The sequence below is a fragment of the Elaeis guineensis genome, chromosome 7 (assembly GCF_000442705.2).
Source record: "Elaeis guineensis isolate ETL-2024a chromosome 7, EG11, whole genome shotgun sequence".
In the NCBI taxonomy this organism is placed as follows: Eukaryota; Viridiplantae; Streptophyta; class Magnoliopsida; order Arecales; family Arecaceae; genus Elaeis; species Elaeis guineensis.
In genome coordinates this window covers 98192514-98211760 of record NC_025999.2, presented here as the reverse complement: position 1 = coordinate 98211760, position 19247 = coordinate 98192514, and the positions used below count along the sequence as shown (strand labels likewise).

The window sequence follows — 19247 nt, the reverse complement described above, 5'->3', positions numbered from 1 at the left end:
ATAAAGATGTTCTCCTACAACGTTAGGGAATATTTGCTTCGCAACTGGAATCAGAACAGGAATGAAAATTGGAATGGCTTGGAATCGAAATCGGAATGATCAAATCCTCCAAAATATTTGTTCGATATTGAAATCGAAATCGAAATAGAAATAGAAAATTGAATCCATAGAGAAGACTAGAGATTGAGTTTTATATAGATCAAAACATGAATGAAAATCGGAATGGCTTGGAATCGAAATCGGAATGACCAAATCCTCCAAAGTGTTTGATTCGATATCGTAATCGGAATCGAAATTGAAATAGAAAATTGAATCCATAGAGAAGACTAGGGATTGAATTCTATATAGATTGAGCCATTTCCATTCCACCCTGAAATCGAAATGGGACTCCTTCCAACCAAATGATTGGAATGAAAATCAGTCATTCCGATTCCAATTCCAGATCTTCACTCTCCTCAACTAAATATTTTTTTATAGTAAAAAAGCTCCAAGTAATCTCGTAAAGATTCTAGCTTCTTTTTTTATGCTCTTAAACATTTTTTTCCCCTTATTTTGCTGCTTAAACCGGGAATTGGCTCATGAGAAATAATATGTGGTCGGGCTCTGAAAGCAGCTACAACCACGAAAGTTTTCAATGGGAAAGAGACCTATTTCCAACATTTTCGAAATGGGATGGGGATGTGCAATCATGAAAGTGCATTTTAAACCATCTTTTTTAGGTTTTTGAGAAAGGGGAAGCACCATCAGTGCCATTGCTTCTCTTTTTTAACACTAACACGAAACAAAATGTCGCCGAGGAATTGGGAAAAGGACAATTCGTTTCCAATCCAAGCCAAGCCGGCTCCATCCCCTTATCAGTATGAAAACAACATCTGGCTTCCATGTCAAAAACTTGAAGGGTTTTTGCCCCACTCGATCGCGCAGTCATCTTGGAACACTCACCATTTATTGAACTCAACACAGAATCATTCACTCGAGGCATTTCCGAGTGACCAGAATCCAGAAACATCTCTACCTTTTGACGACAGCTAAAAGGGTAAACAGTCACAACGACAAGAGCAGCAACAGCAGCAACATGAAGCAAATCGAACAAACTACTTCAAGTACAACAGTAACCAAGACCAACCATGGCAAACAAACGAAGGACTATCGAAGCCCATTAAAACAATACCAAGAGAACGAGAGAAGAGAGGAAACGCCCAACCAGAGAATCAAAAGAAAATGGCTTCGTGCGTTTCAGCAGAAATATTGCTTCCTTTGCATCACCTTCCTCGACATAACCAAGCAATCCTTCCAGGGAAAAAAAGGTGGCATTTTTTCAGGGTGAATGGTAATGATATAAGCAATAGAAAAAGTTTATAAAGAAAAAATTGAGGTAAATTACCAGAGGTGGTGGGAATTGGTGGTTGTCAGTGCTCTTCTTCCGCTCCATCAATGGTGAGAAGCAGAGGAAGCAGAGGGCGGCTTGTCGGAGGTGCCGTCGCGCTCCTCTTCGCCCTGAATCCGTGCTGGAAAGCGAAACCCCGGGAAGCCGGCACCAGACGCGAACCCAATTGACGACACCGACGGACGGAGCGCAGGGTGCATCTGGTGATCGGTCGTCGAAGCAATGGGGTCCGCCCAAGCACGAATGGCGGGCGAGTTACTGGACTGAAGGGGTCCCCTCTGAGTAAAAAACTGGCTTTGGCCGAGCACCGGGTGCAGCGGCACAGCCTGCGGTGGTGCTGGCGGCGGCACGTTGAACTCGTAACCCCCACCGCCGCCGCCACCGCCACAGCTCGTCTCCGCTACATTCCACGGTACCATCCTCTGGCTCTGCTCGGACCAGCCGGCGGAGGCCGTGTCATAGGCCAAATGGGCGGAGACGGAGAAAAGGGCGTGCTGAGTGGAAGGAGTGGGGTCCTGGTGGTGGTGTTGGCTATGGGGGTGGTGGCTGGGGTCGGGGTTGTGAAAGATCGGGTCTTGGAAGGATTGGAGGGACAGTTGGAGGTCCTGCCTGCTAGCGTGCGACGCGAGGTCCGACGGGTAATTCTGAAAGCCGATTGCAGGACTTGAAGATGGCGCGGTGGCGGCGGGGGCGGCCATTGGGAAGAAGGACTTGATGGTATCGGCTATAGCATCGGAATCGAGAGACGGCGGGAGAAAACTACCACTGCCACCACCACCACCACCACCAAAGCCAAAGGCGGCAGAAGCAACCGGTTCAGCACCTGGAATTGGTTTCTTGCTAGAATCTCCAACTGGCTGATTGGCCGCGGCGGTTTCCTGAGGATTCAAGGCGGAAGGAGGGTTGGAAGATGAGGCGGAGCGGGGAGCCCGGCGAGCTCGTCGATGGCGGCTTGAGCGTTCCTGATGAGCCAGTCGACGGCCTTGCTGGGGCGGTCGTAGCCGAGGCGGTCCTGGACGTCGTAGAACTGGATGGCGGTGTGGGCGGAGAGGCGGACGCGGCGATCTCGGGGGCCCTTGGCGGTGCACACCTTGCTGTGCCGGTCCTTGCGCCCGGTGGACCGCACAATGTGGCCTCCCTGGACCTCCACGATCTCCCCGGCGCCCCTCAGCCCTCCAACGAACCTCGGCCGCTGGTGCTGCCGCTGGTGGCCGTAGCCATGGCCTTCCGCCTCGGCCATCCGGTCGGACGGACGGGCATGGTCGGAGAAGGAAGCCGTGGTAGGCGAGGAGGAGGAGGAGGAGGAAGGGGACGGGAAATAGGAGCGGTCCCCAGGTGGTGGATTCTGGTGATGGTGGAGGGGACGAAGCCGGAAGCGTTGAGGTTGCTGTTCTTCTTCTTGGGGTTGCTCTCCTTCCTCTTCTTCTCTTTCGCTTCCTCTTGGGTTGGGAATTGGGCGGTACGGAGTTCTCCGGGGATCCAGATCCTTGGCCGCTCTCTTCTGCCTTCCGTCCAGCTTTGTGTTCGCCGCTAGTGGGATTCCTCTCTCTCGGCTCCCTCGCGCCGCTTCTCTTGTGCCTTCTGCTGCTCTGGAAGTAGTATCCGGTGGTGCTGGCGTTGGTGCTTTTCTTGTCTCTGCTTCCAAAAGGCTTGGCCATCCAACTCCCAGAATTCCATCACCATCACCACCACCTCGGCTGGGGCTAACAACAATGACAGGCCACAAAGTCTTAAAGAAAAAAAGAAAAAAAAAAAAAAAAATCAGAAATTGAACGAGTAGGAACAGAACAAGCTACAGGTAAAGGCTACGCCCTCTTTATGGAAAGCACAGGCCTGTGCAAGCGTGTACAAGGAAAGAACCTATTGGCTTGTATGTACTACTCGCCCCTCACCATTCTCCTGCAAAGCAACCACTAGCCGAGTTAGAGAACCGGACCGGCCTTTTCTCTGTGGACCAAGAACCTCAAAACAAGCTTCCGATCTCACCCATCGCATTCTAGCAAACAGATGGGGAGTACAGGATCGACAAGAGAAAGGAAGAGGGACTAGGGCAAGGAGTCATAACAAATAGAGAAGGGATTTGGGCGGTAGGGGGGGGACAAGAGTGTTATCTTGGGCCGGGCCTATAGGACAGAGGAGCCGGTTGAGGGGATACTAAATGATAAGGGGTGGGTGAGAGGGTGGCACGGACAGACATGCACCAGATATTAAAGATCCTGGTGATCCCACCCATCTCCCAAAATAAAAACCCCCAGCCCCAGCATCGGCCCTCTCGGCTAGATGTCCTGTTTGGAAAAGCAAAGAGGCAAGCAAAGCAAACTACCACAAGCTAGCTACAACTCTCTTCCCCTTCCTTTATCTCTCTAGTCCCTCCTTCTCCTGCCCGTTTGTCGATCAGTCTCTCTCTTTCTTAGAGGACGACAGCGACTCTTGCTGCTTTTGGTTTTTTGTCACTGCTTTGACAAAAGAAACATCGCCTTTCCCAACACGGTGTTGCCAAGTTACCCCCTTACGCCCTCCCCGTTTTCTCACTACCCTTGCCTCCCTCATCAGCCCACTGGAACACAGTCCTACGCCCTCCCCGTTTTCTCACTACCGTTATTTCCCCTCATGAGCACACTGTAACACAGGCTTACCTTCGTCACTTCCATTCCCTTCGCTGCCTCACCCAGGCATTCCTGGAACAAACGGCATTACTCGATGTCTCACATCACGCCTTTACATTTCAATAATTATTTAATCTCCGACATCATTATTCTAAATTATTGTTTGTTACGCGTGTCACAATGAAGGTAATCTAAACGCGAAGAAAGGGTATTTTGGTAAGAAAACAAGAATGGAGGTGGACGTTTGCACTGTGGGGGCCCCCTGGTGACGACGGTGGACCCTGACAAAATTCCTAATATGCCCCCAGTCCATTTCCCTTCTCCAAAGCTACATGCATTTTTGTTCCCGAAAGCTAGCGATCATCTAAGATTCCCACGCGTCACTTTGATTTGATTGCATGGTTGGTAGCACCAACGCAGCCCAGCCCATAAAATGTAATATAACCGCTTGTTTTTAATGTACTTTAGAGCGGATAAAAAGGAGGGGAGATTAATAATATAGTATTTGTCGTGGAAAGAAGCAAGTCTATTCTATCCCATCTATGAAATACATTTATTTATTTATTTATTGAGAACGACATCTCTTGATTAGCGAGGAAATATACCACCTCGTCGGGTCAAAAAGATCATTTGACGGGACAAGAATGGGAATAGAAGGATATCCCATCGTTCTCATAATTAATGGAACTACCTACGCCCATACGAATTCGCCCCAGGCCCAGAAAAAGAACACCAAAAGCATGGGTTTCTTGTATTCCTTTATTATTCTCTTGCAATATTTATATATAGATGAGGCGGGGGATGTATGGGTGGAGGCTTGTGGGGGAGGATTTTGCGTGCCAATGTCAATGCGCTGTGTGGCGTCTCTTTCCATTTCTCGCCGCCCCACAACCCCGTCCGCGTCTTCCTATTGCATCCATCTCTCCTCACTCCTCTTTCTCTCTCCATTACTCAAATGTCAGCGGGCCAGCAACAGCACACGGCAGAAGCCACAGCAACAGCTACAGCCAGGAGGAGCAGAAAATAGCACCGGCAGCGGCTTTCTCATTCTCTCCATTAATTTTATATTTGGTCACAGACCAACTTGTTCGCTCTTTACAGTTGGTCTAGTTTATTGCAGGCCTATGCTAGCTCACGCTCCAAAGCCAAAACTCTATAGCAGTAGCAGCAGTTCAATCCCCATCTCTCAATTAATCAGCCCATCCACGTCTCCATTTGTACGTCACTCGAAAGAATAGGCATGATTAGAAGCCACATGGGCAATGAGTGTACGTGGCAATGAGTCGTAGCTAGGATGAGCTGTCCACCTCTACGACAAAGGGGCAGGCATGGGCGGCTGTTTCGTGTGTGCATCCCGAGCACCGGACTTCTGTATGATGGGGGCACGTTAGGCGGTGCAAGACCAACGACCAAGAGCGCCAGCCAAGAAAGAAAGCAAGCCGGCACACAATATTTGTAACATGACGCATGGAAGGGTTGTTGGATTTGACTCTAATATGTAGTCTAATTACCATTTAGTTAGATTTAATCCATTAGGTCAACTATATATATTGAATCAATGACAGTAAATTCAATTAACTGAGAGTTCTATTTCTAATCAGATATAGATTGAAAGTCAACTATAATTAGAGTTAGCCTTTTTGATGAGACAAAACAAGTGCAGATATAAATATAAAGATGGTCTGGTCTCTTTCTCCAATTTTTAGAAAAAGTGTAAATGATTTTCTTCAATCGTCCATATTAAAAAGGAGGGTGAGAAGAGAGAAAATCAAATGCCTACAAGAGAAGATCAGACATCTTGCGGATTATGTGATCATTATATTGGATAAACAATGATGCAAGGTATGATTTATTTATGATTTTGATTTTTTTTGTATAATCATAAAAACACGATCCAAATATAACATATTAAAATTATCTAACATGTGGTATCAGAGCTCCGATTTCATGCTTCGTGTTCATATAAAAATTTTTGATTTATTTTCAAAATATTAAAATCATTTTTTTTTTTATTTTTTCAAAATAATTCAAAGTTTAGAAAATTAAATTATAGTTTTCTTAATTTCTTGCAAATAAATATAAAAAAAAATTTTGGGCCAACCTGTGATGTTCAACGATGGGGCAGCAGCCATGGCCGGTGAACGGGGTAGCGGCAGTTGTTGCCATGACGATGGTGAATCGCTGGATTGGGGGGCTATTGCTTCCCAACCGTGGTGGCACCGCCACATGCGGGGTCTCGGTGCAACCGCGGGAGCGGCGGCTTCACTACTAGAATTTAGCCTTCTAACGATGACAAATTTAATCACAAATCTTTCTACTTTCATCAGTAAAAATTTTTAATGATCACAAATATTTCGTCACTAGATGGTTACTAAAGGTACCGTAGCTAAAAATTTTAGTGACTACAATATAAAATCATCAAAAAAAATTTATTATATTGAATGATGAAATATAAATGGTCATTCAAGATAAATATTAATGATGATTATATTTGTAGTAAAAAAATTAAAAAATGATTGTTAAAGATCTAAAAAATAATGATTTGATAAGAAATTAATGATCAAAAATAAATTTTAATGAGAATCTAATATTGTTGCTAAAATTTTTTTTATGATGAATCTATATAATAATAGTTAAGCGATATACATGTATTATGAGTGACATTCCATATTGACACGTAAAATTATAGGATAATCTCTCATAATTTTACATATCAAAATTTATTTTTTTTATTTTATATATTTTTAAATAAAAAATATAAATATAAATAGTATCTATATGATAATATCTATCTATCTATATAATAATAGTAAAGCAACATACGAATATTAGGGGTGACATTTCATGTTAACATGTAAGATTATAGTTATCCTATAGTTATCCCTTTAATGATTATAATTTTATAAAAGTAATTTATGACCCTTATTATTTATGTTATCTAATATCGTTAATGATGAATTATATTAATTATAGTTATCCCTTTAATATCGTTATCTAATATCAAGATAAATTATAGTTATCCCTTTAATGATGAATTATAAAATTATAATTATTAAGTTGATCAAAATTAATTTTAATATTAAAATTATTGTTCATAATAAAAATTTTATTTAATGATAAATTATTTATAATAAATTAAAAAATAGTCATAAAAGATATATATCTTATGATGAAATCTCATTTCATCATTAAAGATACTAATTAAAATGATTTGTTATGATCATTTTTTATTATCGTCACTAAATATGAGGCTTTAGTGACTAGACTTATATTTTACTAATAAAAATTTATCAATAAAAATCTAAATTTTTATAGTGCTTGTATCGCTACAATGGGAGGTAGTGGATCTTCTGCTGTCCTCTGGCGAGGGCGCCAGTCTGCCACCCTCCCTGCTTCTTTCTCCGACGGTCGGAGTAGATATAGGCGGCCGTTTAGGGCTGGAAGAAAAGGGTATCGGATTTCAGATCCTAATGGATCCAAATCTGTTCTATTTTAGGTACTACCTATTATGATATTTGGGTTTCAAGTTTTTGGATTTAATCCACTAAGATTTCGGATTAGATCCGAACCTGATAATCTGAGATTATTTAAATATTTTATAAATAATATCTTGAAAAATAGTTTATTATAGAAAGATCCCTGTCATTTTCTGATAAACTTATTTTAAGCAGCTGTTTTATAGAAAATTACTTTTCTTTCTGTTATTTATGTTAAGTCCCCTATTATTAAAATTTTTGATAAAATCACTGTAACTTACTCGTTTTCTTTCGATTTGAGTGATTTTTGAATCATTAGACTCATGATGGCTTGAAGAACACTTTGGTTCAATTCCCTATACATAATAAAATATTTACATAATTTAGATTATTTATTTAAAAAATTCTGCTCACTATTGCACTGTTCAAGTATATTTTCGTGTAGCCCCAAAGGATCCACAGCACTCTATGGATCTTGGGTAGTTGAGTCAATGAGAGCAATAATTTTTTTCTCATTATAGTTTGAAATTGTATAAAGTTGTATCTATTACAGTTGACCCAAAGATGATTGTAATTAGGTATAAAATTGACAGCAATAAGTTGACTAATTTGAATTGCATAAAGATGGAGAGTTCTACATCCAAAGATGAGAATAACCTCAGACTTTTGTAATCATAGTTAGTTAAAATACTGAAAGTATAACTAATATGATTAGTCACAGTTTAAACATAAATTATGTGTTCATACCATAATTATTGTTCTTGCTCATATATTTCATATTATTGTTGGTTATGAAAAAATTTCATATTTATGATTTATGTAGTGCATACTTTGGTATTGATTATTATGTTTAGATTTATGATTAAATTAATTACAACACTTATTATATGCTACGATTTTTACCTAAGATATTTTATAGTTATATAATAAGTGTCATTAGCAGAATTATCTTTTGAACTCTGCATCATGATCATAATTGTAAGCATATTCTTTTATTTACTGCTATGATCTCTGCTTCACTCTCGTCACATCTATCTAATATTTTCATACTAAATGGATCTAATTATTCTGATTGACATGAACAGCTTCTCATTATCTTAAGATGCCTAGACCTAAATTCACTATAAGAAAACTGACTATTGCGATGACTAATTATTGTCACTAATAATCAGTTTGTTGTTGCTAAAAATTGATAAAAATATCTTCATCGCTAATTGTCTTATTAACGATGATGATTTTATCATCGCAATAATGATAATCAGCGACGATGATGCCGTCACTCATATTTTTTATTTTTTAATTATAACTTTTAAAAAATTATTAGCGATGACATTAATGATGACTGTCGTTGCTAATAGTTTTTTATTTTTTTAATTATAAATTTTAAAAAACTATTAGCAATGACAAGCCATCGCTAATAGTTTTTATTTTTTTTAAAAAATATTAGCGATGGCATTACCATTACTAATACCATCGCTAATAGTTTTTATTTTTTAAAAAATTATAATTAAATATTTTAAAATTTATTTTATAATTATTTTTTAAATTTTATTATAAATAAAATAATAATTATTTAATATAATTATAAATAAAAAATTAATTATATTATATTAAAAATTTAAATTATTTAACATAATTTTATGTAGAAAACTAAATAAGTATAGCTGTTAATAGTGGATGTCTGTTAAGTCATTGGAATGTGAAACATATCAAAACAAACTATTCTCCATATTTATATGAAAGTAAAATGGCTAAAAGATCATAAGGATAGCCAAGAAGAAGGGGCGCAAATAAGCAAGAGTTAAAGAAAGAAGTGAAGCATGCAAGATTTTTAAATATTTTAAGACGATCGGTGGTACTTTTATACTTTGATTTCACAGTGCATTCCATTACTTTATTCACTGAACTATAGTGAGTTAACTTATTCCATAAATTATGCTGGATAAAAATTTGGATCATTATCAAGGTGTGAAAATTGCTCAAGTATTAGAATGAATAGTTGGAAGCCGCCATTAAATGAGAGCACTGCTTGCTTAAAGTTAATAAGAAAGCATGCATGTGGCAACAATTGCTGAGAACACTCTTTGATGTCCTTATATTTCAAATGATCAAAACTATCATTTTTTGTCAAGAAAACCTCTAAAATAGATCTAATCTTGTAAGGACAGATACAACATATTCTTGATAGCTATATTTCATCATTTTTTTTATTTAAGTTATCTGAGGTCAAGGCAAAGAAGTGTCAAATAAAATTATGGTCTCATTGTCAAAAAGAAAATCCTATAAAAATGAATTTTCTTTGGAGATACAAAATTCTTCTTCAAAAATTTGACTATACAAGAATTTTTATCCTTGCATTCACAAATTGTTTCAAGCAATCCAAGATTGTTTCTTATTTTGATCATCATATATGATAAGTAGTCTAAGGTGCAATCGACATTAATTGATATTAGTGAATTAATCAAACTGGACATACAAAAATTAATATCAAGATATTTAGGTTTGGGGAGAAGAAAACATTAATATGTAACAAGTAAAAATTTGCTGTTTAACAATATCAATCTATGATCTAGTAGGAAGAATCGAAATCTTGACACTAACTTATTCATAAAAGGATATAAGTTCTGCTGCAGCATCAAACCAACAAATGCAATTTATATTCTTAAACACTAAGAAAGTAAAGCCAGTGTAATATAATAATATACTCGATTTGCTTTATGACCAAGCCCTTGAATGTATGTACTCAATTCGGTTAATTTACAAGTATGAGAACTGTTTTCAGAATCATGGATCAGCAAACATTAATCTAAGCCCTTGGATACAAAACAAGATCTGATAACATAAAGAAGTTAGTGTGCCCATGAAACTAGCTAATGAATAAAAAAATAAAATATTAATGCATACACATGTGAATAATAAAAATTTAAAAATAAAATACTACATCAGGTTTTCAGAATCATGATGCATGAATGGGCAGTATAGAATTATCCAATAACTCCTTTAACTATAATCCAACCATGTTATCATTATAATTCTCCACTTGTATACTAACATTTGGACAACAATAACCACCAAACAAAATATCAAGAAACCATCAGAAATAAAGATCCAAAAGATTAAACCATCACATACTGATAATCGATGATTTGATCAGAGGAAGGTGGGCTGGGGGCTCGGGGAGGCAACTGAGGGGCTTGGGATCCGGTGGACGGAGGCTCGGAGAGGTGGCCGAGGGGAGGGGGCCAAGGGCTCAAAGAGGCGCTGGGGGGTTGGGGCTCAGAGAGGCGGTCGGAGGAGGCAAGCCGAGGGCTCGGGGCTTAGGGAGGCAGCCGACGGTTCAAGGAAGTTAGATCCAACGATGGAGAAAAGAGGGGATCGGAGGTAGCGGGGAAAGTGGGCCAAGGGCTCAATGAGGCAATCGAGGCTCGAGGAGGTGGGAGGTGGCCAAAGGGCTCAGGATCCGACAGATGGGGCTCAGGGCGATTGTGGGGTCATGTCGGGGACATCGGAGTGGGGGTGGGGGCTTGCAGGCCGATGGGGCGGGGCCATGGGTTAGGGGCAGGGGCAGGTCGGGCAGGGGCCGCAGGGCCGGTGGGTTTGGCCGTGAGGCCAGGTCGAGTAGGGGCCATGGGGTTGGCCAGGATAGGGGCCGCGGGCTACTCGGGGATGGGCTATGGTGTCGGAGCTGCCGGGGACGTCGGAGAGACCGAAGGAAAAGGGGGTTGGGGGGTGAGGGCACCGGCTAGAGGAAATAAGGGGCAAAAATGGGAGAGAATGAGTGGGCAAGTGAAAAATTTTTCTCCTGTGGTGGTTTATATAGCGGACTATTGGCAACGGTAAATATGCCGTCGCTAATACCGTCGATAAAGATATTAGTGACGGCATATTTGTCATCGCTAAAATCCATCGCTAATAGCCATGACTCCATTCATAAAAAATTGTTGAAACATGATATAATTTTAAAATTTAAAATCCATCTTTACTATTTATTATCTAAATAATTATCATTAAAATATCATCATAATAAATCACCTTAATCTGATAGCCCTAGCTATGTCGACTTAATAAAATTTAATTTTGATGATCACGAATAACCGTATGATGATCTGATAGATAAAGACCATCAATAGGTTTGAAACTTTAATGATAATTTTAATGATATTTATAGCATACTATCAAAATTTTATTTGAATCGAACATCATTATCATAGTGAATTTAGCATGGAATGATTTCGATCGTTAAATAAAACTGAGTTATCAAAAGGCCAAACGACATCCGATTAAGATGATTTTTTATATAAATAATTTTTGTTACTATTTTAATTATTGATATGGTGATGATTATAAAATTCAAACCATACATATATGAACTATCCACGTTAAGCAGATCCTACAAAAGCACAAGTATAATTACTTTAGGACTTTAAGAATGAGTATCAAGAGACATAGTTTTGGATCGTTCATATATGCACAGTTTGAATTTTATGATCATCATCATACAAACGATCAAAATAGTAGTAAAGATCATTTATCTAAAAAATTATATTATAATCGGATGTCGTTTGGCTTTTAATCACTTGATTTTTATTTAACGACTCAAATCATTCCATACTAAATTGATCATGATAATGATGTCTGATTGAAGTAAAATTTTGATAGTATACTAAAATATCATTAAATTATTATTATAATTTTCAGATCCATCGATAGTCTCTATCTATCATCTCATCATACAGTCGTTTGTGACCATCAAAATCAAATTTTAATGATCGACATATCTAGGGCCACCAGATCAAGATGATTTTTTGTAACAATACTCTAACGATAATTATTTAGATAATGAATAGTGAAGAAAGACTTTAAATTTAAAATTATATCATAGTAGAGAAAAAAAAAAAAAAAATTTTTCTTTTTGCGACGAACGTTCTATCGCTAATAGTTTTATCGCTAATAATTATTAGCGATAGCATTTGCCATCTCTAATACTTTTCACACTATCGCTAATAATTATAATAAATAAATAATTTTTTTATTTTTTGTGATGGATATGCCATCGCTAATGTTATTAGCGACGACACTTACCATCGTTAATGGTAAGTACTATCATAATATTTTTTTCATGATCACTAATAATTTTAATAAATAATAAAAAAAATTTGATAGCTAATAATATTAAAAAATATTTTTTATTAGAGATGAAAAAATATCATTGCTAATAATTAAGAATTCATTGCTAATAATCTTTAAAAAATAAAAAAAAAATTTATTAGCGACAGTAAAATCACCATTACTAATTACCGTCAATAAAAATATTTATTAACGACGGTTGATCTACCATCACTAATACCCAATTTTTTATAGTATTTGGCCCTTCGTACGTAAGACTCAGTCTGATCTATTTACTCCCATTAGTTCTCCAGATCAAAAAAAATTATATAAAAAATAGAAGCATTCTAATAAATTATCTCTCATAATTATTAAAAGCTTTATAGCGAGAGATATTGAGGGATCTGTTTCTGATAATGAATTGATCTTTGGATACCTTTTTTTTATAGAATAATAGTTTACTAAATCAAATAAAATCTTAGTCGATACCCTAATGAATAAGTTAACCTTTATAAACTATGATAAAATTTTTGAAGCACGAAAGCACATTATGGAAATGCATGATATCGTTGAAAAATTGAATAACTTAGGAATGACAGCATCTGAAAACTTTCTTATCTAGTTTATTTTAATTTTCTTTCATCATAATTTATCCAATTTAAAATTTACTATAATACACATAAGAATTATGGTCAATGAATAAGCTCATCTCCTAGTGTGTACAAGAGGAAGAGAGATTGAAATAGGAAGGGGTCCCAATTATTCACGTGGTTATAGAGGAGCATCCTAAAAGAAAGAAGGCAAAAAAAGTAAATAAAGAATCAATAATCCACCAAAAAAAATTTCACAAATTAAAATATTTTTTCTGTAACAAGTAAGAATATATCGATAGGGATTGTGAGAAAATAAGAAAATGATTCAAAAAGAAGGGTATTCCCTTATCACTTGTTTGTTTTGAAATTAATTTTATTGATGTTCTTTTTAATATTGATGGATTGATTTGAATACTGTAATTTATGTTTCTAATTCATTATAGAAATTTCTTTTAAGTCGAAAGCCAAATAACAAAGAACGATAGATCTTTATGGGGGATCGGGTGAAGTTTAAGGTCATTTCAATTAGGACTTGCAGATTTATTACTGACACCGAATTCAAATTAGACCTACATAATATTTTTATTTCTTTCAGTATCTAAAAATTTAGTTTCTTTATTAAAGCTTGATTTAGAAGATTTTTTATTTACTTTTATGAATTTTAGTTTTAAATTGATTAAAAATTTCATTTTGCTTGGTACTAGGACCTTGTGCAATGCATTTTATAGAGTAAATTTGAATTCTTCTTTTGCACAATCTTTACTTATTTTGAATATCAACATTGGAATAAAATATAGTATTGTAAATGAGAGTTCTTCAATATTGTGGTATATATGATTAGATCATATATCAAAAGAAAGGATAACTAGATTGATTAAGAAAATTATTTTATCAAATCTGAATTTTTAATAATTTTAGTATGTGCATAGATTGCATTAAAGAAAAATAAATAAAAAGCAGAAAAAGCATACCACTAGAAGTTAAAAACTCTTAGACAGAAAGTCTGAAGTTTTGAAAGTCTTTAAGATGTACAAAGCTGAAGTAGAAAATCAATTAGACAGAAAAATTAAGATTGTAAGATCTAAAGGAGTGGTGAATAATATAATAGATATGATGAATCTAACCATAATTCTGATTTTTTTTTCAAATTGTTTGAACAGCATGGCATTGTAGCACAGTATATTATGCTAAAAAATTTTAATAAAATGATGTAGTTGAAAGGTGTAATCGCACCTTAATAGACATAGTGAGGAGTATGATAAGTAATTTCTCATTATCCTTCAATTTGTAAGGAGAAGTCTTGAAAACCATAAGGTATATCCTAAATCGGGTACCTAGTAAGGCCATTCCTAAAATTCCTTTTGAGTTGTGGATGGATAAGAAATGAAGTTTATCATATTTACATGTTTGAGATTATTCTGCAGAGGCTCGATTATATAATCCACAAGAAAAAAAATTGGATCTAAGAATTGTTAGTAGTTATTTTATAGAGTATCCAGAAAGATCAAAGAATTTTAGATTTTATTGTCCATCACACACCACAAAAATTATTAAAATTGAAACAGCTAAGTTCATTGAGGATGATAAAAATAGGAGTGGTGAACCACATAACGCAGTGTTAAAAAAAATAAGAGAATCTTTTCCTATTATAGTAATACCTATAGATATTGCACATAAATCTGTTCAACTTGAGATTGTGGAACATTAACAAATGGTTAATACACCACTTTTTGAATAGTACATTAATGAACCTGATCCGATTGAAAATGATCATAATAATGATACTGAATCTGGAATATTGTGGAGATCTACTCAAATTAGAAGTTTGGCCATTCCAGATGATTATATTATTTACCTACGATAATGCGATTATGATATTAAGATGAAGATGATCCTGTCTCATTTAAGGATGTCATAAATAGTGATGATTCTGAATTTTGGTTAGACACCATGAAAATTGAGATGGAATCCATGAGTAAAAATCAAATCTAAAAACTTGTCGAATTATGTAAAGATCTAAGCCTGTTGATTGTAAGTGAATTTTTAAAATCAAATAGGACTTCAAAGGCAATATCGAAAGATATAAGGCTAGATTTACAGTAAAGAAATTCACTCAAAAAGAGGACATCAATTATCATAAAATATTTTTTTTTATTTTTAAAAATGATTCATTCAGAATCATTATTGTATTAGTAGCTTATTTTGATTTAGAGCTATACCAAATAGATGTCAAGACTGCATTCTTGAATAAAGATTTAAAGGAAGAGGTGTATATGGAACAACCTGAAGAATTTTCAGTGCAGAAAAATAAAATACTGGTATGTAAATTAAAATATATATATATATATGGTCTTAAACAAGCTTTTAGATAATGATATTTAAAGTTTAATCATATCATTGCTTCCTTCAGATTTAAAGAAAACATTACTGGTCAATATATATATATATCCGAAAGTAAGTGGGAGTAAGTTTATATTTTTGAAACTATATATGGATGATATCTTACTAGCCAGCAGTGATTTGGATCTCTTGCATGAAATAAAAGTTTTTTTTTGATTATTTTGACATAAAAGATATAAAAGATACTTCTTACATACTTGGCATAGAAATCCATTGTAATAAGGGTAAGAAATTGCTTGGTTTATCTTAGAGGACTTACATTACTAAGATTCTAAACAGATTTGAAATATCGAGCTGCTGATCAAGTGAAGTATCAAGTATTAAGAATGATAAATTCAGTAAATTTTAGTATCCCAGGAATGAGATTGAGAGAAATCAGATGAAAAATATATCCTATATATCCGTAGTGGATAGTCTGATGTATGCTCAAGTATATACTCATCCTAATATTAGTTTTGCTATGAAAATGCTTGGTAGATATCAGAGTGATTCAGGTATGGATTAGTGGAAAGCTACAAAAAGGTAATGCACTATCTTCAGGGGACTAAGGACTACATGCTCATGTTGGAAAATAGGCAGTTCAAGGCATGTATTTTTTTTATAGCAAAAGTAGTAGATAAACTATTTAATCTCTTATACATGTTTTAGATCAGATCTAAACTACCTTTCTAAGGATCTATGATATGAAAATATTGCACAAAAAATCTAATCTAAAAAAAATACTGCATCGATTGTATCGATGCCCTGAATCAGATCTAACGTTTAGATCTGATCCGATGAGTTCAGAATTCATTACCTAATTGTGGGTCGACGATCACTATTGTTGATGGATATGGTAAGAAGTCTTCATGATGTCAAGCAGCAGCACAGCATGTCCGACCTCTACAGGTAATCCACTTGAAGCTCCAAGCAGATCGTCCTTCCTAGGAGTGCTAGCTCGCGATGAAAGATCTGGATGGCTAATGGAGACTCCTTTCTTCATATCAAATAGACACCTTCAGATCAGGAAAAAGAGCTTTTCAAGGAGAAAATGGTGTGGAAGAAAAAAAATAATTTTTTTTTATTTTTCTCTCTTGCAAAATAGGAACTAGAAAACCCTAGAACCCCCAACTTAGATCTCATGCCCCAAAGAGGATCTTCTTCCTCTTTTATTCACGCACGGATGCCCACCCCTCTTTCTCAAATCTCTCATACACTCTCTGAGATTTTCTCACACCAAATTGAAGTGGTTTGGCACACAAAACTAGCCCTTCTTAAAGGTGGTGTCCCATATAGTGTTTGGATAATCTGATTTAGCTTCAAAACAACCTTTGATCTTATCACGAATTCAAATTAAATTTGAATTTTATTTTAAATTAGATTTAATACATACATAAGGGATTCAGAAAAGAGGGTGACACAACTCAGATTGGCACAAAAAATATCACACAAAAATTTGTTTGTGCATGAGAAAGAAGGTTGGTCGGCGCAATGAAGAGTCCCACAAAACTTGGACTCTTGGTTTAAGCTTGATCTCAAACCAATTCAAAGTCAAACTTGAACCAACTAAATCTTGATCCAAAGAGAATCAGAGAAGGTGTCACACACCTTCTGGATACAAAAAATTCTACATGAAAACCAATTTCACATGTGGAGAAAAGCAGGGCGCAATGAAAGGTGGTGCATGGGGTGTTCTTGTTCTTTCAAATTCGAATTTGCATTCATTTCTAATTAGGTTCTGGATCCAATCAAATTAGGTTAGACCTAATTAGATTATTTAATCTAATTAGATAATAAATGATCTTGATTAAATTTTAATCAAATTAAAAATTAATCAAGTTTGAATCAGAAATCGAACACCCTTAGCGATTAGGTCATCTCATAACCTAATCGGATCAAACCAAATTGAATCCTATTCAATTAGATTTAATCCAAACTTTAATATTCAATCAAATTGAGTTAATTAATAATCTAATCACTAATCAATCCTCCTATAATTTACTAAAATTAGTAAATTAATTTATTATAATTTTTGCATAAGGTTAATCATCAATCGAATTGACGATTAAATACTAGAACGATTCTCAATCGTTGATCAGCCACATGATCAATCAAAATTTCTTTTGAGTGCGATCTTATAGATTCGAACCTAAGTGGTAGCACAGAAATAACTTTCTGAACTAATCGATGTAACCATCTAGCAATAGGATCCGACGTTCGGATAGGTCGAAAGATTGTAAAGCAACATTCATTAACCTATTGGCATATGATTACGTATAATTCATTCCGTCGACCCTAATGCTCAAGATGACCTGAAGTTTCATTGCTAAACCCAGATTAGTCAACTACATTATGATTCAACCTTTCAAATTCATCACATGGATTACCCTGACCAAAATTTTACTAAATTAAACACACTGATGCATTAACTCCTACTTATTCGGAGGGATCAATTTCATCTTGACTCACACACTGACTTCGTAAATACTTGATTATATCCATAAACTTCCATCACTGAATTAAAAATTTAGATAGTTCGGCATCAAAGCACAGTGAGTTACTTGCAAGTCACCGTAATTATCTCAGGTCGGAGGGACACTTACACTTATATCCTTCGTAAGTTACTCTTGACAGCAGAGTGTCTAGCAGTTGGTTACATTCAATATGATGTATTTGATAAGTCATATATTTTATATTATTTTAGATATTTTTGATAATTTATGGAGCTAACATTTTCTAAAAAATCTAATTTCATAAATAAAATAATTTTTTTTATAAAAATAAATATTTTTAAAAAAAAATAAAATTAGAGTATATTTATGAAAAATAGATGTCAAATTAATTGAGCAAATTAAATACTAAAATAATAAAAAATTAATAAGTAATTTAATTCATATTTTTTTTCTATTATTCAGACATAAAATTGGAGTAAAATCAAGCCAAAATATCCAAAAAATTAATTTTTATAGCTTTCGGTGCACGGTGGACCGACTGCTCGATCACATAATCAAGGGCGTGTCCATAGAAAGTCTCACGGTCTTTAATGTAGTTGACAGGCGGGCAAAGAGTTTTATGTAATTGAACGATTGAAATCATACCAGATATGCGATCGAAAAGCTAAGGACGTGCTTTACCATATCCAGCGGTGGTTGCCCACTTTCAATGCGTAATCCGATGGTCCAAATTAATTTGAAGTAAGATCGAATGGCTGTGGTTCATTATCGACGAGAACTAACCAGAAGAAAAATTTTTTTAATGTGATCTAACGATCGAAATTCGATCCAACGGCTGGTATTCATCCTGACTGAGAATAGGAAGATCTGTGTGTTGATCAACGACCCAAATTCCATTCGATGATCGATCGATGGCTGTCGTTGTTCCCAATCGAGAGAAGGAGATAAAATATAATTTTTGGGCTGATCTGGGCGGTCCAAACAAGATCTAACGCCCAAAATTAAAGAACACAGGTTTAACATGATTTTGTGGGGTTTTAGGACTCTGTTTGCTACCAGAAAAAGGTGAAAAATTCACCTATAAATAAAAATCTGAAAATAAGAGAAAAAATAAAAAAAATTATATAAAAATAAAAAAATAAAAAAAATAGAGAGATTCAGGGATCCAAGGAGAAGGAGAGAAGTCAATTCGTTCTACGGAGTACGAAGAAAAAAGAAGAGGTTGTCAACCATTTTTCCGACGAGAC

The 19247-nt window shown here is 35.7% G+C and overlaps 1 protein-coding gene across 1 annotated transcript; it reads right to left on the bottom strand.

The window, feature by feature from the left end:
- Positions 1–989: 989 nt before the first annotated feature.
- LOC105048170 (transcription factor TCP4) lies at positions 990–3923 on the bottom strand. Its single transcript, XM_010927386.4, is given in 4 exon segments — positions 990–1290; positions 1385–2307; positions 2310–3116; positions 3280–3923. Coding segments are annotated over 3 exon segments (1686 nt in total). The 5' UTR covers positions 3283–3923; the 3' UTR covers positions 990–1290; positions 1385–1431.
- Between the last annotated feature and the right edge of the window lie 15324 nt (positions 3924–19247).